This window comes from Rattus norvegicus, chromosome 15 (assembly GCF_036323735.1).
Source record: "Rattus norvegicus strain BN/NHsdMcwi chromosome 15, GRCr8, whole genome shotgun sequence".
Lineage (NCBI taxonomy): Eukaryota > Metazoa > Chordata > Mammalia > Rodentia > Muridae > Rattus > Rattus norvegicus.
In genome coordinates this window covers 20,528,773-20,550,565 of record NC_086033.1, presented here as the reverse complement: position 1 = coordinate 20,550,565, position 21,793 = coordinate 20,528,773, and the positions used below count along the sequence as shown (strand labels likewise).

Genomic DNA, 21,793 nt, shown 5'->3' with positions numbered 1-21,793 from the left:
TGATACAGTGCTGCAGTCTTTGTACTGGACAAGGTAAGGACCTAAGGAATCTGTAAAGGGTCTGACCCTGGATTTTCCTGCTATGGAGTCTACTGGATCAGAGGGAGGGGTATTTTATGATTCATGCACTTGAGAGGGGACACAGAGACTCTATGTGCAGGGGCAGAGAAGCTGAGTTGCAAAACTCCCCTCAAAGATAAAAGTGAGTCAAAGGCTCTGCCCTTTAAATGTAAACAAAAGCTAATGTTAGGCACAGCAGAATTCAAACCATTAAGTTTTAATGGTTGAAATTCACTATGTGGCTACAGGATAGGCCAAGGAGTAAATACATCACAGCGTGATGTTTTTTGAGCAAGCACCATGGCCAGCAGAATACAAAGGGGGAAGCAGAGACTCATAGGAAATCATAGTGTTAATACTGTCACACATGGCAGGAAGATGCAGGCACGATGGAACTGGATTCAGGTAGCAGGAAAAAAGGAAACAAGTGCAGAGGGGCTTTGGAAGCAGAGCTCATGGGATCCATCATGTGACTCATTGTGTCCACCATGTGACTAGAGTCTGTGTCCTTTCAGTTCCATTGCAGTTGACCATTTTCTGTCACTGAGATTCTGTGTTCCCATAAAATGCTTGTGAAAGGAGAAGCACTGGGAAAAAAGTGTTTGTCTCTTCTCCCTACATTCCCAGTTTTCCTGGACAATAACTTACACCTCATGGCTAAGATTCCTGTGGATTTGAAGAAGGTTAAGTAAAAACTAATCTGTCTTTCTCACTTCTCTTTTGCTGTGATTAAATAACCTTGTGAAAGCAACATTTGGGGACAGGATTTACTTTGTTTTACAGTTGGAAAGTCAAGACAGCAGGAGCCTGAGAGCTGTTGTACTGAGTGCAGACAGAGAGCAGAGGAAGATGCTGGTATTCAGGTCACTTCATCCCTCTTATCCAGTCCACTATCCCAGTCAACCATGGTGGGTGGGTCTTCACACTTCAATCAGTCAAATCAAAATAGTCCCTCATAGGCATACCCAGAGGCCAACCTAATCTAGTAATACCTTATATAATAGAGCTAATAGTCTAATAATCTTCCACATGTGTGCCTAGAGGTGTGTCTCCAGGGCAATTCCAGATGCTATCAAGTCGTCTATCAACAAACGCTAAACACCATGCAAACTATGAAGACAAGTTCTTCATTTAGACTCAAGCCTACTTGCCATGTACTCCTAGAAGTTCAGGAAAGTAGAAATTCCATAAATATCAAAACCTGAACAACCTCCTCACTTACCAGTCAGGCATGCTAGACCAACACTTCTGAAACTGTGACCTGGACAAGCACCAGTAGCTTCATTACCTGGAAATTATCAGAAATGCACATTTTAGCTCTACTGAGTCTATTCTCTGGATGAAGCCAATCACCTCCTCTCATTGGACTGCCTGGAATGGATGCTTTCTCTTCCCAGAATGGCCTCCAGGTGGAGCAAAGCAAAACTCACAGCTAATTGCAGTTGGGTGTTTGGGGCTCCTCTTCCTGCCTTTCACAATTGCCTGACTTGATGTAAGGAATCTACAGGTCCCATCTGTTATTGACAAGGGGAACATTCCAGTCTTGGGAAAAGCAAGGCTTCAGACATTAGGCTAGTCTCAAGAGTCATCACAATGAAGGTAGCTAGAACTTACCATGCCCTGGCAAAGAATTTTAAAAAAAATCATTAAGCTTAATTTTTGTTGTTATTTCGATTACCAGAATGCTAAAACTAAGAAGGACGATCAAGCACCATTAAGAAAATCAAGAACTATCTCTTCAGTCAAGCTCGTGAAGTATGGTGATGGTTTTATACTTAGGATGCATCAGGAAGGTAACTGGAAAGAGGAGACAAAGTTAAAAGTTGCATAAACCAGTACACCTGTTACCAACTACTGCTATTTTAAGCTGTCTTTGTCACTTTTCTATTGCTGTGATAAGGCAGGTGACCAAGGCAGCTTATACAACAACATATTTAATTGGGGACTTACAGTTTCAGAGTTTCAGAGCAAGAACATTGGGTAGGAACAGCTGAAAACTCCCATCTTGATCTGGAAGTAGAAGACAAAGAGCTGACTGGGAACAGTGGGGACCTTTGAAGCCTTAAAATCCTTAGAAGGCAGAAGCAGGCCATTCAGCAGGAGCAGAGGCCAAGTCTTCAGCAAGCTAGCAAGTTTCTAAGAATGTGAGTCCTGAGGCAAAAAAGGTCGGGAACCAGGTTGTGTCTGAACAAATGGACCATCAAAGGATTTTTTGAGAACTTGATGCAGACATTTGCATTTGGACCAGAATTATTGTTAATGTTGGCATTCATTCTACACTCCACCTAGCAGTTACCTAGCAACAGCCAGGTAGGCCTGGCTTGCTATAAAAGGGACTCTTTGGCCTCTCTTATGTTCTCTGACTCTAAACCCTTTGCTTTCCCTGACCCCTTTCCCTTTTCCTTCCCCTGCCCCATCTCTCTTCACATGTTTCCATCCAGCTTCTTCTCCTCTCTTCTCTCTTTCTTTCTCTCTTTCTCCCTCTTTCCATCTTTCTCTCCTCTCCCTCTCTCTCTGTCTCCTCCTTTTCTCTGCTTCTACTCCCTTCTCAACTCCCCTCCCCAGGCCCCTGAATAAACTTTATTCTATTCTAGTCCCCATGCAGGGAGGATGGCTCAGCATGGGCCCGCTGAAGTACCCTTCCCCCCACACTCTATAAAATGTATTCTTACCGTTTTTGACCAAGCCAGTTCTGTCATTCAACAGGTTATCCAGAGCGGGAGTGAGGATTAAAAAAAGAAAAAAAGACAATTAGACAACATTTAACATAACTGCAGCCAGTGCTGAGGCTGAAGCAGCTTTATTTTTCTCTGTCTGCTTTTATATCACTTTAATTACATGCAGAATGGTCAGATCCTTTCTGAGGAACAAGCAAGGTGATAAACAAGATCCTGTAACCACCTTTCTGGGGCTTAATCTGGATGACCAAGACCAAAGGATGCCACACATGCTTCAGCTGAGCCTGCTCTGAGCTTTGCATTAACTCAAAAGTAAATGTTCTTAATCAGGGCCCATATCCTGAGTACTGGCCCAAAGTCAGATTTCCACCTTGAGCTGAAGTCTTTTGCCCTGATAATGTCAGATTCCTGCCAAATGTCTAGAAGCAAGTAGCCCCCAAAGTCTCTCTACACTTTTTATAAAACACGTCAATTCTAACAGGTAGAAGGGTGCTGTGTGGAAAGTTAAAGAAGCTTGAGTGAAGCAAGCAGGTAACAAGACATTGTCACACTTCAGTGACACCTCACCCTTCAGTACTGAGGAGGAGCTGAGCTAAAGTGTCTATAGCAGTAATTTCTCAATGGTAGGGAGATGTTATATCATTGGATTTCTCTTTATTTTAAACAACCATGGTTTTTTTCAGGATGCACACATGATATTTATTTGATTATCAGTTATTATTTATGTAATGTGTATGGGTATTTTGTCTGCATGTATATGGTGTCCACATGAATGCCTGATGCTCTAGAAAGCCAAAGAGGGCATCAGATCCTGTCAGTTGTGAGTTGACAGGTTCTTGATAGAATTGAACTTGGGTTCTCTGAAAAAAAAGGCCAATTGCTCTCAACCACTGAGTCAAGCTCCCTGGGTAAGCCATCCCCAAATAGGAGTTGGAAGTGTCATTTCCACATCTAGATACCAGGATAAAGAGTCCCACCTCTAAATCCCATCTGTGAGTTCAGAGCATTCCAGGGGGATCTGAAAAGATCTTCCCAGTACAGGCCCAATACCTCTGAGACTTTCTCATGCTCTTCCCGCCCCAGCTTTAGTCTCCTTGATGGTGCCCTGGGCCCTTGAAAATGAAAGAAGTAAAAAGTTCTTGAGAAGCTGTGGCTTTTTGTTTAGCTTCTGGGTCTTAGTGTCTTTGATGAAAAGCTGGATTATAGGAAAAAGATTTTGCACATGAATTTGGGGTTATAGAATTCACATCCAACAAACTGGGGAGACTGGGCTCAGAGCTGGAGAGGGGAGACTCAGGTGGAACTGAGAACTGTCCAAAGCTACATCCCATTTCCCTTTGCCACTGCAAGAGCGGGAGAGACCCATTTCACAGTTGTGCTGAGTTGTGCTGTACTAGGCTTGGTAATGAGAAAGCACAGGGCCTCCCTTTGTAGCCTCAAACTCCAGGCTCTGCTGTCTCAGTTCCCCAAGCATCAGGAGGGCAGGTGTGGGCTGCCACAGCGCTAGCAGGAACAGGAGGATTTCTGTGTTCTGTTCTCTTCTTCATGGGCTGAGGCTGAGCCTGGAGTCTCCATGTCAGTAGCATCCTTCAAGGCTGTTCCTCTGCAGCTCTGAAACCTTTTTTTGTTTTTGTTTTTGTTTTTTTATGTAAACCAAGTTTATTTTTCCTTTTATGTAGTGTTTATGTAGCACTATAGCTAGGTAAACAATGTGAATTAGTATAACTCATCTCGAAAGCCAGAGTTTTGTTTTCGTTGTTTTAATTTTTTAATGAGTCGTTAAAAAGATGCATCCTATTCTAACAGGATAAATATTTTTAACCATTTCACTTTGAGTTAATGAAGGCTCACAAATGAGCAACTCTCCTCATTGAGGAAAACAAAAAACTGTTGTAGACAAGGGACAGCTCACTCACCCAAACAAAAAGAGCTGTGTAAAAATCACTAACTGTTCCCATATTAAACCTTGACCCCTGGGGAGATGCCTGGGGAGGTTCACTGTCAGAATATTCAAGTCCTGGGGCTCCCTCTAGAGGAACGACTTGAAAACCTTCAAAACTTCATTTGAAAATAACAAGAAAAATCTGACTTTACCTAAGCTATAAAATTTTAAGGCTCAGAGGTAGCATTTGAACTTTTTCAGTTGGAAACCTCTCCGGAAGGTGTCTTGCTCTAAAGCACCCATGAAATGGGCGCAGCCACTGTCTTTGCTACTGTTCCAGTCCTTTCTATACAGCAACACAGGGACAATCATCTCCAGTTTCTGAACTGCAGTCAGCTGTGAGCATTGCTCCAGTGTGGGACAGCTAGCTCTCCTCCAGTCCTTAGGGAGAGCATTCTTAACATTTGAATGCCTGTAGCATAGCTCACCTTTTGCCCTTCTTTGTTCCTTTTGTGGAGTGGAGGTGTCAGATTCTTCAGAAGTGTTGGGCAGCAAACCATCAAAGGAATTCATGAGGCTGTGGAAAGTCTCGGGTTGTACAACAATCAGAGGTCTTGACCTTTACATTCTTTCCAGCTCCAGGGGACTCCCAGACCACCAGTGCTTTAAGGTCTGGAGGCAAGATGGCAGTGTGTTACTGGGAGTGGATTTTGAGGCGTCAAAGGCGCCCACCATTCCCAGGTAGCATTTGTTTCTTCTACTTCTTCATCAACACTGGAACTCTCAGCTGTTCATCCCACATCTTCTTGCTCTAAAACTCTGAAATTGAAAGTCCCCAATTAAATATGTTGTTCTATATGTCACCTGGGTCACCTGTTTAGTCCTTCTCAGTTTTAGCATTCTGTTAATAGGAATAACAACAAAAACCAAGCTTTTTGAATTTTGTAGATTCTTTGTCAGGGCATGGTAAGACATGCTACCTTCTATGTGATGATTTTCTAGACTAAAGTGATTTCTAAATCTTGCTTTTCTCAAGACTGGATTGGTCACCTTGTCAATAACAGATGGCGCCTACTGATTCTTTTTACTAAGTCAGGTAATTGTGAAGGGCAAGAAAAGGACGCCCCAAAGACCCAAGTGCAATTTGCTGTGAACTTAGCTTTGCTGCACCTGGAGGCCATTCTGGGAAGAGAAAGCATCCATTCCAGGCAGTCCAATGAGAGGAGGTGATTGGCTTCATCCAGAGAACAGACTTAGTAGGGTTAAAATTTGCATTTCTGAGAATTCTCAGGTAATGAAGCTACTAGTGCTTGTCCAGGTCACAGTTTCAGAAGTGTTGGTCTAGCATGCCTGACTGGTAAGAGAGGAGGTTATTCAGGTTTTGATATTTATGGAATTTCTACTTTCCCGAACTTCTAGGAGTACATGGCAAGAAGGCTTGAGTCTAAATGAAGAACTCGTCCTCATAGTTTGCATGGTGGTTAGTGTTTGTTGATTGTCAACTTGACAGCACCTGGAATCTCCCTGGAGACACACCTCTAGGCACCCAAGTGGAAGATCATTTGATTATTAGCTCTATTATATAAGGCATTACTAGAAGTAGGTTAGCCTCGGGACATGCTGTGCAGAACTATTCTGATTAGACTGATTGAAGTGGGAAGATCCACCCTCTGTGGTTGACTGGGATAGTGGACTGGATAAGAGGGATGAAGTGATCTGAAGACCAGCATCTTCCTCTGCTCTCTGCCTGCAGTCAGTACAACAGCTCTCAGGCTCCTGCTGTCCTGACTTTCCACTGTGGTGCATCTTGCAACTATAAAACAAAGTAAACTTCTCTCCCTTAACTGTTGCTTTTGTACACATATTTAATCACAGCAACAGAGAAGTGACAAAGGCAATCAACTGTCACTTAAGCTTCTGAAAATCCACAGGAATCTCAGCCAGGAGTCATAACATTTTGTCCAGGAAAACTGGAAATTTAGGGGGAAGAGACACTCTTTCACCATGCTTCTCCATTCATAAGCATTTTATGGGAACACAGACACTCAGAGACAAAAAGTGGTCAAATGCAATGGAACTTAAAGTACACAGCCCCCAATGACATGGTGGATCCCATGAGTCACGTGGTAGATGCCATGAGTCACATGGTAGATCCCATGAGTCACATGGTGGTTCCCATAAGTCAGATGGTGGATCCCATGAGTCACGTGGTGGATCCCATGAGTCACGTGGTAGATGCCATGAATCACATCATGGTTTCCATGAGTCAGATGGTAGATCCCATTAGCTCTGCTTCCTAAGCCACTGTGTACTTATCTCCTTTTCGCCTGCTACCTGAATCCAGCTCTATCTTGCCTGAATCTTTCTGCCATGTGTCATGGTATTACCACTTTGATTTCCCATGATTCTGTGCTTTACCCTTTGTATTCTGATGGCCATGGTGCTTGTTCAAAAACCACCAGCTATGATAGATTTCCTCCTGGTGCTATCCTATAGCCACATAGTTGAATTCAATCATTAACCTTAGTGATTTGAATTCTGCTGTGCCTAACACTAGTTTTTGTTCACCTTCAGAGGACAAAGCCTTTGACTCCTTTTTATCTTTGAGGGGAGTCTTTCAACTAGGCCTCTCTGCCCCTGCACATACAGTATCTATGTCCCCTTTCAAGTACATTAATTAAAAATAACCCTCCCTCCAATTCGGTTGGTTTCATAGCATGAAAAACCAGGGCCAGGCTCTTTACAGATTCATTACTTCCTTACCTTGTCCAGTACAAAGACTGCAGCACTGTATCAGGTGTGACACATGCTATCATGCACCCTGGTGCCCCTGCCCTCCCCAGTCATAGTCCACATCCTAGGGTGAGCCCCCAAGTCCATCTATCAGACTGCCCTCATTTCAAAGCCCCCAGTTATAAACTGCCAGAACTCTAGCTCCTACTGCTGACCCACCCATTACTCCCCAGTGTGAAAACTGCCACTCTTGCAGCGTCTTCTGTGTGAGGTTTGGGTCATGAATTCACACTTGGGACAAGATTAAGCTCCTAAGCCTGCTGCCCTCCTTCATGCCTGCCTGCCTCTGCTCATTCTGATGCTTCAGACCCAAAGCTCACCCTCATTTCTCAAGGATATGTGTTCCTTCTTCTGTGCACTGTCTTTGAACGTGCTGTCAGTTTTCAGTTGTCCTGTGTAGCCATTCTCAGTGCTTTAAGGAAACACCTGCTCCCTGAGAAGTTCTTCAGACAGGTTTGTTCTGCTGGGGACATCTTAGCACCGCAGGAACCCATTGCTACTGAGAATCTCCATTTACATTCAACCGTTCAGTCTTGTCTCCCTCTAGTGGACAAGGAGCAAAGTGCACCCAGCCAACTGCTGTGCATGAGGTCTGTGTCAGGGATTTAATACTTTACTGATCAACCCAGTGAGGATCCCTGCCCAGTGGGCTGTAACTGGACATGCCTGTCATCAGAGCAGTTTGTCAGCATTTCATGTAAAACAAACAGGAACACTAAGCTCTTGGATAAGCCTAGGGAATTTTGTTTAGGTAATATTAAGACCTACTTTGGAAAATCCACACTTGCATAGCTAGAGATTGAAATATTGATGCCAAATATTTGCTCATAGAAAAAATATCAGATGCTTTTCTTTTACATAAAAACATCATTCTTTGAAAACCTTATAAAATTACATTTATGGATTCATCTGGCGCTTTATTAAATTCTCTAGCAAATACCATAGCACACCTTCTAACAGTAGAACACAAAAAATTACACCTACTTGGAAGTCTTCTTCAGCTCTGTCCACAAGTTTAAAGGTGTCATAGTAAGCATGGTAATGTTGGGGAGAAAAATCATCCCACAGATAAAGATAATGGCTTTCAGAAGGAAGGATTTCCATTATTTTGTTTGTCTTATCCTGAAATTTTCAGCCTGTGGCTGATGGATATGGACAAGGAGCCTGTAAAGAGAAGCCTAAGGAGCATCAGGGAGACGCAGCTTACTGACTCCCTCAAGGCCTGCATTCTCAGATCAAAGATCCCAGGCTTCCCCACACACATCTTTTGATTTTATATTTTTACTTTTGTATTAGTTACTTTATTTACATTTCTAATGTAATCTCTTATCCTGGTTTCCCCTCCACAAACCTACATCCCACCCTTTAGCCCCATGCCCCTGCTTTGAGGAGGATGCTCCCCCCCCCACATTCTTCTGCCTCACGCTCTAGCATTCTCCTACCTTGGCCCCTCAAACCCACACAAAATCTTTAGCTAGTGTCCTCATATGCATACTTTATTCAGTCCTGTTTAGCTTCTATCCACTATTATATGTTTGCTTAAAAGTAACTAGCAGACACATGGACACACCAGTGAATTGGGATTTTGAGTAGAAGTAAAAAGATAGGAAGCATGATTATTAAAATTTAGGAGGTGATCAGATGAAAGACCTGGCCATCTCATGTGAATTAGTCTTTTGCTTAAGGTAGACTCTATATAAGGTGGGAGTAGGAGGTACCCTAAAGATAGACCCCTACTTTCCTCTGTCCAGCCTCCATCTATGCCCTCATGTCACTTGTGTCCCTGTAGTTTCCTCAGAGCTCTGTGAGGTGCCTCAAATCATGACTCTCTCTGCTGCCTTTCAGGTCACATTGCTACCTAGATCAGAACAACCCCAGACCACCATTCTGAGACTAGATACTTTTTCTTACGGGCTTAGCCCTCCCATGCCTACTAGATTCTAACTCCACAATGAAACAAATTGACCCTAATGGGACACAAACTTCAGAATTCATTATCAGTAGGAGTAACTGTGGTTAAGAGCACTGAAGGCCACCCAGGAACATCTCTCAGAAAAGACGCACATTCCTAGAAGGAATCTCCTTAGCCTCTGCCTCCAATCTCTACAGCAGTCAGTGTCTTGGTTATTTCAGTCCAGAGCATGAGGAACTTGACTTCCATTAGACTCACCTCTCACCTGTCACTGCTGTGTGGACACCGTCTCTCTCATTCCTGCTTCACGATGCCAACAGTAATAGTGGTGACCGTGACCACTTAGACCCTTCACTTCCCTGGCACAGTCCTGTGGCTTTTAAGGTTTTCATGTTCTTCTTACAAAAGACTCAGTCATTGTCTTCATTTGACAAACCTAGAAATGGGTTAAACAGCCAAACAGCACTGTCCTTCAAGTCAGCTTAAATATCACCCTTTCTAGGAGTCTCTTTGAGATGGTGCCTAAAGGTCTCAGCATCCAGGTTAGAATCCTCTCTTCAGAGTCGTGGCTTTCAGGGAAGATGGAGACATCTTCATCCAGTTTTCCTAGTTTTATGGAAAGTCACTGCTCCTGCTTCCCATGATTCTCAAGCCTGAATGCGATGGAGTGAAGATGGCTTCAAGAACAGGTTCTGGGATATTATAAACACTTGATAATTAACTTGTGTATCATTTGCTCAGCAGGAGGTGCCCCTTTAATCTGCCAAGCTCTCCATTAGCCTTAATCATTCTTCTCCCTTACAGTCTGTGCGGATGCATAGGATGTTTTTCTCATTGTGTATCTCACTCAGCTACAGTGTGCTGGATGAGGTAGGTAGGATGAGGTCTGATGTCTACTGAATGGATAGGACTCAGACCACAACCTTAAATTGATTTAGAACCAAACAATTCACAGATGTGGTATATATTTCTTGGTTTTGTCCTCAGAGAGAGGTGTGGTGAAATGTAATTCCAACCAAAATTCCAACCATGTTACAATGGTTGATAAAGGAATGGTTCTTGTATAACTAAAAGAAACAGTATACTTTTAAATTAAAAATATATTTATTTATTTTATATGTTTAGGGTTAGAGGCATCACTGTACACATGTGGAAATCAGAAGTTAACTCATGGGAGTTTGTTCTCTCCTTTCTACATGTGCATTTTCAAATCATTTGTACATGTCCTTGTGTGTGTGTGTGTGTGTGTGTGTGTGTGTGCCCGTAAGTTCATGCACACTCATATATATGCATGTAATTAATAATATTCTGAATATAAAAAGAGCATTTGTTGCCAGGAAACAGGAGATTTCATTGCACAAAATGGGATTGTAAGACAGGGATTTCAGGAAAAAACATGGGTGAATATATTGAAACCATTCCTCCTCCAAGGCACACTCCATGAAACAATGTACTCCAACTTGCATACATTTAAAGGTGTAGGAAAAGAAATATTGGCCTCCTGGGAACAGTATAAACTGTGGGAATTGGATTATATGTCACATGCATGGACCCTGGGTTTATACATTTCAGGGAGAAGAATCTCCCTCACCGAGGGTCTTTAGATTTTTGCCTGTTAACAAAGATGTTCTGTCCATATCAAGGCTTTAACCAACTCTCCCTCTCCTCAGCAACTGAGTTGTAATGAAGCAGTGAGAACTCTGAAGCTCTGGAAGGAGAGTGTGCGAATGGGTGTTCCCTCGCTCAAAAGTGAGTCTCTGGAAAAGTCACTGCAGAACCTGGTCACTCTGGTTGGAGGTAGTTAGCAAGTAAGCTATGGCATTTCCCAGTGACATCACCGGTAGTGTCTTCCCTGGAAATTCTCTTGTATCCAGGAGACACTAGAATCTTCTGTGATGTCAGCAGTGTTGTGGTGACACCAACTGCCTGAGCCATTTCCCTTCATTTCCTAATGGGTTCCCGAGGAGGCATGTTCTCCAGGATCCTCAGTCTCTTTCGGAGGGACAGTCATATCCATGCAGAGACCAGACCAAGGCAGAGGGAGGCCAGCCTTCTATCACGTTGGAGAACAAGACGAATGGAAAGGTCCTTGAGGAGGTCACGTGAGTACTGGGCAGGGCAAGGGGAGCTTCCTGGAGGAGGTTGGCTTGAGCTGGTCCTTCCAGGAGTAGGACTTTTGATTTAGAGCCTCAGGCTTCCTAATTGTCTGACCCAGACACAACAATTTCTGATCATTAGTTTGACAGAGAACCAAGAACTGTTATATGTCAAGGGGCTTTCCTAGGATCTCTTTAATGTCATGGGCAGTGTCAAAGAATACCAGGATGTGCCTGTGTAAGAATAACAAAGTGTCTCTCTCAGGATAGGCTGTTGAAGCACTTCATTCTCAGCTGTGTCCTGTAGACTACGTGGGTAATTGATGCCAAGAGGGATACTCTCCTGGTCATATATCATGGTCTCAGTTACTTTGTACTTGAACACACGTGACTAGGGATTCAAGATGGTAAATAGTTTGGACTCAAGGACTTACCTGCCTCACATCATACATTAGCTGAGAAGGTCCTCCAATTCTTCTTGTTTAGGCCAGCTTTAGAATTTCAGTGCAGAAGAATGGCTGTAGGAGGTATGGTCTGTATCTATGATGGCATATGTCACCATATGTATATGATGGTGGGGAACAGGGACTGAGCTGAGTTCAGCTTAAAGATAGCTTTCTTGCTCTGTCAGGGAGTCACTGTATCTGTAGAACTGTTCATTCTCAGACTTCTGTTTTAGACTAAGCATAATTTCTCTTGACACTATGTCCACTTATATGCCTGCTCACTGGTGTTTATCTACCTACAGAGTCTGATCAGAAGGCATCATCCCAACCCTCCACGACACCTGTTGAGGAGGAGAGAATGAAGCGTTTGGAGAACCTCAAAACTGCTCTCCACAAGATGCAAAAGGAGAGAGATGAACTCAGGAGAATCCTGGTGGATTACCCTGGAAAGAATTTAAATGACAGGTAGTCACAATGCAAGTTCTGTTAAATCCACATTTCCTCACATCACAGTAGGCTACAACTCCAGGGTGTCCTCATGGTCAAAATCACTTTCCTGATTGCATCAGAATGTGAAGTTCAGATGGGAACGAGATGGTGGCACAGGCTGTTTTGATTCCTACTAATGTAAATCATAGCCTGTGGCCTGAATGACAGTCTGGGAATGAGGGTAGTAGTGTGTGAGCTCTCAGTGTGTGGTTGAAGTAGCCTGGACAGATGTTGGGTTGTGGGAATTTCTAGGTGCTCTGATTATGAGCAATCATTGTTGTAATTGACGTGGAGGTGCTTTGGGTTCAATAGGTCCTGTGAAGAGCTGGAGGGGCCTAATCCCTCTTGCTGCCTCACGTGTGTGACTGGACTGTCAACAGGGGATCATTGGTGTTCTCTGATTTTATTGATTGTATTTTGAGATAATGCCACACTCTTGTATTTATTTGGCATTCTAATTGTATGAAAGAGAGAGAGAGAGAGAGAGAGAGAGAGAGAGAGTGTGTGTGTTTTGTGTGAGTTTGTGTGTGTGTGTGCATGTGTGTTGCGTTTGTGTGTATAACTTAAGATCTGGGTATTCTGTGTTCTGATTTGGCCTGAGAATTATCCTATGTCAATTTCCATGCCATGATAATGATGTGGCTGAGAGCCTCACTTTGAGCAGTACAACATTTCACATCTGCTCAGGTGGACACACATGGGAATCTCCTGGTGTGTGTTATAAATTCTTTTCCCTGTAAATAATGTCCATGTTCCTTTGGGTTTTCATGTAGCAATAGATTCTATGATTGAGAATTGTTACCTAAGAATAGGAGAATAGTCTTCATGGGTTTAAGTTGGAGCCTGGATGGTGGCACAGGACCCTCGAATGTTCTTGGCAAGCTAGTCTATTCCTTCAAACCCTGTCACGGAGATCAAGCAAATCAGCTCCCTGCTTTTGTTTCCTGGCACTGCTGTCCTTGTGTCCATAATAATAAACTGAATAAATACCAAATGGACCCAGTACCAAGGAGCAAGGGTGTGGCATGTCCTAGGCTGGGGTAGTTCAGGATTCAGTCTAAATTCATGTAATTCTTGAATCCTTCATTCATAATGTTATTTGATCCTTGGACCACGCCCTGCCACAGGAACAAGTTTGAGTCCAAGATGCTCATGATGCAGCACGAGGAAGTGATGACCGACATGAAGAAAATGAGCGAGCAGATCAATACCTCTTTGGTCAAATGTAAAAACCTTACACTGGAAAATGACTGGTACTGGTGAGTAACTTACAAGGTTGTGACCCCAGCACTAGGCACAGCATGTGTCAGCCCATTCTTATCTTTGAAATAAAGTGAGGATCAGGCTTTATACTGTTTGAAGCAGACCAGGAAGTCTGTCTCTAAGGAAGGCTCTAGGATTTTTACCTCTTGTAGATAGTTTGAACAAATGGAAAGAGACTGTGAGATTCATCAGTCATTCTCCTTCCCAAATAGGGATCCTGTACATAGAAAATGTGTGCACAATGATGGAGTCATCAATCAATCCTGATGCTCTGGGGCTCTGACAGGACACACACACACACACACACACACACACACACACACACACACACACACACACAGGACACATAGAAAGATTGGCCTCCAAGGGACATTCTAATAAAAAGGACATATAAGCACACATAATGATTAAGTCCACTTCTAGGAAAAACTTGAATCAATGGTGTCAGGTTTTTGAGAAGTGCCCTGAGTCTTCGGGAATGTTGCTCTTTTCTCCATTTGACCTGTCTCTAGGTTATGCTCCATGGCTACTGTGGACGTGGACTATAATCTGGGGCTCTCTTCTGATCAGGCCCCTAGAAGGAGGAATGGACTTGGAGAAGTGGGAGGAAGTTGGAGACTGGCTGGGATTCACCATTTTTTCTTTGTGTCTCAGCCGCAGCTTCTGCCCCCTCCTAACTGAGTGTTTTGAGCTGAAGAACAATGCCCAGAGAGCATGGAATGAGTACAAAGGGCTTCTAAGGGATCAGATTGCACTGGAAGAATCCATTAAGGAAACAACAAGGTTCTGTGGGGAAGCCAGTATGAAAATCCGTGTACCAAGCAGCCTCAGGTAGGATGAATGAAGCATCAAGGGCAGGTTTTCCTGATATCTAAGCAGAAACCAAGTCAAACCAATTTAACCTTTCTCCAAATTATCCAGACACTCTCCTAGGTCTCATCCAGTTGTTCATTTCTTTGCCCATTTACAAAACTTTCTGTGATGTTAGCTTCACGGAAGAAACTGGAGGATTGACAACCAAATCCTCCTGCTCAACTAGAAAATGCATTTCCTTAAGGGGGATCTGTTGATCACACATTGCACACTTACATGCCATTATGCTAGAGGGATGCCATGTGGTAGCCATCTTTGTAGTGCACAGAACTGAGTAGAGTTCAGTTCAATTGCCAAAAGAATGGCTCTCATTGTCAATTATGATGGGGCTTGTGGACTTTCTCTCCTTTTCCCCGTACATTGAAAATGGTCCCTTCTGCCTTTCCAAATGGTGGTTCATAGTGACGGAGCTTGAGAAGCAGTTTGTCAGTCCTGTTCTATGTCAGTGTTTTAGTGTTCTTTCCTGGGGCTTATGTCCTGGAGCTGACTGGATGAACAGGGATGTAAGAAAGGCTTCTCTCAGGGTGAGGGTTCGTGTGAGATATGTGAGGGTTAGAGGGAAATTTTTCTCCAACTCTCTCAACCTCGTGTGCCCAAGAAGTGCATTCCCTACACAGGTTTACTCTATAAGGGATGGATAGCAGTGTCTACGCTCTCACTTGACACATTTCCTTTGCCTAATCTGTATTCAACAACTGTGCTTCCAGAAGGATGGCCTCCTCATTCTTTTCTGCTTCTCACTTATGATTTCTGTCCTCTCTCTCTCTCTCTCTCTCTCTCCCTCCCTCCTTTCCTCCCTCCCCCTCTCCATTTCTCTCTGACTCTGTGTGTGTGTGTGTGTTTTTGTCTGTGGGCACAGATGTGTGAACATGTTTATGGCTATGGTGTATATTTTACGTTGGGAGTTGCTTGTTTTAAGTGTTTGCGGTATGGGTGCTTACATATAGAAGTGTGTATATGTTTGTTCATGCATATGTGTGTGTGTGTGTGTGTGTGAACTCATCAAGTTTATGAACACAGACAAATATATTTATATATATTGTATTAGTCTATATGTACACATATAGAAACATGTAAAAGTACATATATATATATATATATATATAGAGAGAGAGAGAGAGAGAGAGAGAGGGGAGAGAGAGAGAGAGAGAGAAAGAGAGAGAAAGAGAGAGAAGACGAGGAAACACAACTTTTCCAATTAGTTTTAAAGTGTTCTTAATGGGGTTTTGATTACTATTGAAATTATTACAGTGGGAAAACTATTCATCAACATTGTCATTACTTGGAGAAATCTCAGGAATAGGGTACAGGGATTTGAGGAGAGGCTGCTGTGTGAAATCCATGTACCTGAGTGTGGAAACTGCTGACTCAGGGCTCTTCTGCCTTCTTTGCTCTCGGTGTGCAGTAACACTGGAAGGTCATGTGGCTTGTTGTGTCTTCTCAACATCCTGGTTATGTTAATCATTACCTGCCACCACTTTCTTTCCAGATTGGCCTAAACTTGGTTGAATACACATTGGCTTTGGAGTTTGGTCTGGAAATTGTTAATTGAAAGATTAATTTGCTTAGAGTTGAATCTGCAGGCAGAAGATGTCCAGGACTTATGCTGAGGTGGAATCACATCTTTGCCTCAGACAGAAACTTAGGCTCAAAATAGTCCACAGCACTCATCCTGTGTTGGGCTGTGGCACTCTTAACTATTGTTATTCAAAATCATTTGATCTGAGTGAAAATCATCTGTAAGGAGGGTTTAGAAAAGTGATGACCCTAAGGCATTGCTAGAGGTGTCAAATGGGTAGCCCTGTGAGAAGCCATGTACAACTCTTGTGAAAGTTCAACCTTTTGACACAGCGATTCCAGAACAAGAAGTAGGTGTCAGCAGAGAAACTGTGGCACATTAATCTTGTAGTGGTTCACCTCAGAGCAGCCATGAAGCAAAATTATCCAGAAGTCTACCAGTCAGAAAGTGAAAAGGTACAATGTTGTCCAGCATTTCCATGGACTGTGGCTGAGTTTGATTATACCTGCCAGCATTTGACTTTGAATCAGTCAGTCTTATCTCACTCGAATTATATCTGATAGCATCCCATTACAAGTTTTACCTTGGATTGTGGTATGGAGAATTCCTAGCTGTTTGTGCTGGTAGTTTGACTCCCCTGTCAGGTACTGTATCCTAAAGGGACCTCATATTGAAAAATGCAGCTCACTTTGCATGCACTGGGAAACAGTGAGCAGAGGACAGAAGAGGCTCACCTGCCCCCACCCAGTGCTCTGTTGCCTGAAATCAGCCTCCTGTGCACAGCCCTGTGACCTTGCTAAGCAGGCTTTGCTAACAGGCCTAGATGTCACATTTCTAATTTCTGATTTTCATGGGAATACACTTTATTGGCTGAGCTGTCTTTAGCCTATGCTCACTGTGTACTTACCCCATTCCAGGTTTTTTTTCTTATGCCACAATAGTAGACTGGGTGATCTCTTCTATTATCATTAACTGGGAAACTAACCACATTCTGCAAAATACTCTGCTTGTATGTGTGAACAAATATATTTGGGTGAGTACAAAGGTGTGTATGTCTGAGTGTCTGTCTGTCTGTCTCTGTATACATGCCTTTTTCCATGGACAATATAATCTTCTAATGACCAGGATGAGGAGAGAATGGAGGAAAGTCTTTAGGACCCCCTGAATCAGAACAAACTGGTCACTGAGCAAAAGGCCTTGGCTGAGAAGATGCAGCATCATTTCGGTGTCACTGAGATGATTTGAAAGCACAGGATGAGAGGACCCAAGTAAATTCCCTGTACTTATAAACTATCTTATTGGGTGTGTGACTTTCTCCATAGTTCTCACCATCTGTCAGCTAGGAGCAGCTCAGAATATTATTCTTGTCCATTTTAAAAGAAATTCCGTCCATGAAGTGTATGTGATCCATAGAGATTCTGGCTCTTGTGTACTGATCCCTCCAGTCTGAGCTCTCTTGTATTATCTGAGCCCCGTGCCTTTAAGTCTCCCCACAAAGGGTTTTACGATACCCATAAACAAAGGAGTGGTATAGTTTATTTTCTGCATGAGTATCTCCTTTAGAGTTCAATGCCTACCCTTGGCAAGATTTCCATGCAGCATATTCTTGCCAAATATAATATCACTTCAGTGTGCATGTACTTGAGATGTGGTTTCTGTGGGTCTTTGCAGATATTGAGGTTGTAAGTGGACCCCAGGCATATTCCTGCACTGGAGGAATAATAATAGTCTTCATTTCAGTGATGGCCAGGCCTCCAAGGCCTTCCTATTGTTTTCTAGGTTGGTCACATCTCTTCTCATCTGACATTGAGACATTGCTAAATCATTTTAAAATATAATATATATATATATAGACGGTTGGAATTATCTGCTGTTCACTGTTCAATTTTTAGCAGTTTTAAAAGCTGGGAAAATATGCAGGCCTGTGGGATCTCTTACCCTTCTGTCTTGGGCATGTGAAAATGACCTCAGATGAAAGATCATCCTGGATTATCCTGCTGAATTGTGCGCTGTGTATGGGAGAAGTGACATGGCAGGTCCTCACCAGGCCTTTTCCACCCCTAGGTCTGAACACTGCAGCAGACGCTTGCCCATGGCCCAGACCAGGACTACAGCTCTCAGAGACAGACCTGTCCACCAGGAGCACTGAGGGTGCAAAGATTGACAACTCCTCCCGCATCTCAGTCCTTGTAACCGTTCCAATCTTGGGCTGAATTTGAAAGACCTTGAGATGTGGCATGGAACATGCCTCACGTTTAACCCTTTGACGACTTGTCCATCCACAACCAAGCACCCCAAATGAGGCGTCTACATTCCTCTTGAGGAGATTTTACCATCTCACCTGCCGTTCTGCTGTGTTTGCAAGGCCAGCAACAGGCTGGAGTTACATGTTGAAAAATCAGCATGAATTGAATGCTGACTAATTTATTTGTTATATTTGGTTTTTAGTTTGAAGTTTGGTTGTTTTATGCACTTGTTTTTATTTGTTTAAGTTCGAAGTTTTGTTTTTCATTTGTTAACTTTAGTTTTTTTAATTAATATGCCATATTCCTAAGGCTATAGGCATTTAACTCATTGACTCCCCACTTTAAAATGTTCTTGAATAAATTAATGTTAGCCTATAAATAAAAATGTGACCTTTAACCCTTCACTCACAAGGCCGTCCTGAGTCGTGTGTGGTTCTTCCTCCTGTAACAGCACAAGTGTAAGGCAACAGTGGTTTTCTGCAAGTCTCATGCAGCGTAGGCTTCATCATCAGTTCACAGCCAGCCAGAGCTGCACAGGAAACTGTGCTCTTGATGTAGACAGTGTGTCATGCTCTGTGGAACCCCCTTCATGATGAAATATATCCTCACTTCATCCCTGTGCTCACAAATTTAGCTTCCTTTATAGTGACAAAGAAAGGATAAGCACAGAAGTATTTCTCTAATACATTAGAGGAGATAAAAACATTCATTATGGGAATATAAAGTGTTCAGGACACACAGAGTTTGATGCCTGTGGATTCCTTGAAATACAGCATCAGCTATGACTGCACATTTAATGAATTCCACCAATTTTAGAGGAATGAACATTTTTACTATTTTTGTTGTTGGTTTGTTTGTTATTGATAATGATGCTTTACTGAGTTCATTTTGATATATATCATAGCTTCTTTTGGGCGGAGGTCTTACAGTTTTGAATTATTTCTTTTTTTGCAATTTGTAGTGGATATTTTTATCTATATTTCAAATATTATCCCCTTTCCAGTTTCATCCCAGAAAACCCCTATTCTCTCCCCAGAACGCCCACCTCCATGTGGGTGCTACCCCACCTGCCTGTCCTCTCCCTCCCACCTCCCCATATTCGTTTTCATGCAATTCTGCCAGCGGCCAGCAGAGGGCAGTGGATTTCACTCGGACTGGATGTGACAGAGAATTGTTAATTGCCCCTTAGGTCCTCTGGGATTCAAATTCTCAAACAGATGTCTCCAGTCCCTGTCCTGGACTTTTGCAATGAATTCTATTATTTACAACTTGTCTGCCAATTCTGTGAGTTCATTGAGAGAGCATTATCTAATTTGTCATTAATGATTTTTTAAATGGCCATTTACAGAAAAGATAAGCATTATTTCCCTGTGCACCTTCACTAATGGGCTTATATAAAACATATTTGAAAAACTAAATCACTATATTTTAAAAAAGTAATTCAAATGGGATATAAATATGCATAATACAGCTGAAGAAAGTTAAATGACTTAGAAACTCATAAATATTTATCATCCTTGGACACTAGAGAAATGCAAAATTGTTCTGAGATATTTTTTCATACCTTTCATAACTTAGTTTAGTAACACATAAGAGAATTCACTCCTACTGGGTTATGGAGCAAGGGGAACATTGAGATTCTCCTGGTGACAATGCAAATTTCTGTAGCAACTTTGGAAATCGGTATGCAGTTTCTTCAGGAAGGTGGTAATGGGTAAACCTCAAGATACAACACCAAGGCATATATCCTAATGTTGACTCATCCTATTATAGACACCCTTTCTCCACCATGTTCCGTGATGCTCTCTTATAATATTCAGAATTTGGAAATATTCAAGTGGTCCCTTACGAGATGAGTGCATAAAGAAAGCATGGTGCATTTCCAGACAGGATCGGTGATCAATAACTACAAAAGGAAAAAGGAAAGCATGTGATTTTCAGGACAATGAATGGATCTTGTAAAATCATCCTGGATGAGGTGATCCAGATCAATGAGGACAAATGGGATTCGTATTCACTGTAATCTGAATGTTAACTCTTCCACCTGTGTAACTGTGTGATCAGTTTAGTGTGAGGGTCTAGGGATGTGGGCCAGACTGTCCCCATTTAGGGAAGTACAAGTTCACTCATGGATGCTGAGGGACAGTGTCAGGACAGGAATGTTGAATGTGAAGAGACAGGGAGAGGGCGGCAGTGGAGGGAACATAGAGAGGGACAGCTGATATTGAGGGTCATTTGAGGCAGTGAATTAAAGCCTAATGGAGTAAAAATACAAATTATTTTTTCAAAATTTTTATCAAGGTAACTAAAGATTTATTATGGGTGCAAGGACAGAAGATAAAATATCGATTGGGTTCATCTATGTGAAATTTCAATAAAAGTGAGTCACAAAAATTATGGAGTTCAATCTTCAGTTAATATAAGTAACAGACAATGTATATCTGGTCCTTATGGAGACATATGTCAAAATCTCTGTTGAAAACATAAATATATTATTAATATGCAAATGTGTACTAGGCACTGTCCAATACTCTCCCTTCTATTAGCTTCTGCAGATCTGGGTTTATGTTAATGTCCTTGATCCACTTGGACTTGAAATTTGTAGAAAGAAATAGAAATGCATCAATTTGCACTCTGCTACAAGCAGACCACCACTTAAGGTAGCGTCATTTCTTAAAATGCTTTCTGTTTTCCATTCAATTGTTTTGGAATCATCGTCAAAGATCAAGTGATCATAGGTGTGTGGGTTTATTTAAGGGTCTTCAATTCTAGTTCACTCCTCCACCTGTCTGTGTTACCATCACCACTAAGCTTTTTCTCACTGTTTCTCTGCAGTACATTTCATGCCGAAATGGCGATTCGCGCCGAAGTTCTTATATTGTTGAGAATTGTTTGGGCCATTCTTTCTTTCTTTCTCTATTTTTCTTTTTTGTGAAGAATTGAGTTGCATTTTGATGGAGATTTTTTAATCTGGAGACTGCTTTTGTTTAGATGACCTTTTTTTAAACCATGCTCCTTCACGATGATCCATGAACACAGGAAACCTCCCATCCTCTGAGGTCCTCTTTCACTTCATTCCTAAGAGACTTCTATTTCTTGCCATATGGTTTTTCACTTGCTCGGTTTGAGTTATGCCAAGATAATTTTTTTTGGAGAAATGCAGTGACGCTTTTTATCAATCACACTTGTGTTTTCGCAATTGACCGGGACAAAAAATAAGGTCCACAGTCTACCTTCTGACTGATGTTGTCCTGAGACAGGGTCTCATGTAGCGCAGCCTCACCTCAAACCCTCTGTGTGGCCAGTGATAACCCTAAACTTCTGATTCTCCTGCCTCCACTTCCCAAGTGCAGGGATTAGGGGTGTGCTGACAAGCTGATTTCTGTAAATGGGGTTCTGGGAACTTAACCCAGGGCTCCATACGTGGTAGGCAGGCACTCTAGCCAGAGACCCACACCCTCAGGTCACTGTAGCTGATCTAGAGCTACTGAGACATCAGGATTGTCCAGCATGGCCAGAGTAGCTGCCTCATGACA

The 21,793-nt window shown here is 42.5% G+C and overlaps 1 protein-coding gene across 1 annotated transcript; it reads left to right on the top strand.

Moving 5' to 3' along the window:
* The first annotated feature begins 11,245 nt into the window (after positions 1-11,245).
* LOC120096940 (disks large homolog 5-like) lies at positions 11,246-18,666 on the top strand. The gene is made up of 5 exons (XM_039093782.2): positions 11,246-11,427; positions 12,170-12,332; positions 13,484-13,615; positions 14,274-14,450; positions 18,076-18,666. Exons 1-5 carry the CDS (start codon positions 11,277-11,279, stop codon positions 18,158-18,160), a joined length of 708 nt encoding a protein of 235 aa, XP_038949710.1. The 5' UTR covers positions 11,246-11,276; the 3' UTR covers positions 18,161-18,666.
* The last annotated feature ends 3,127 nt before the right edge of the window (positions 18,667-21,793 follow it).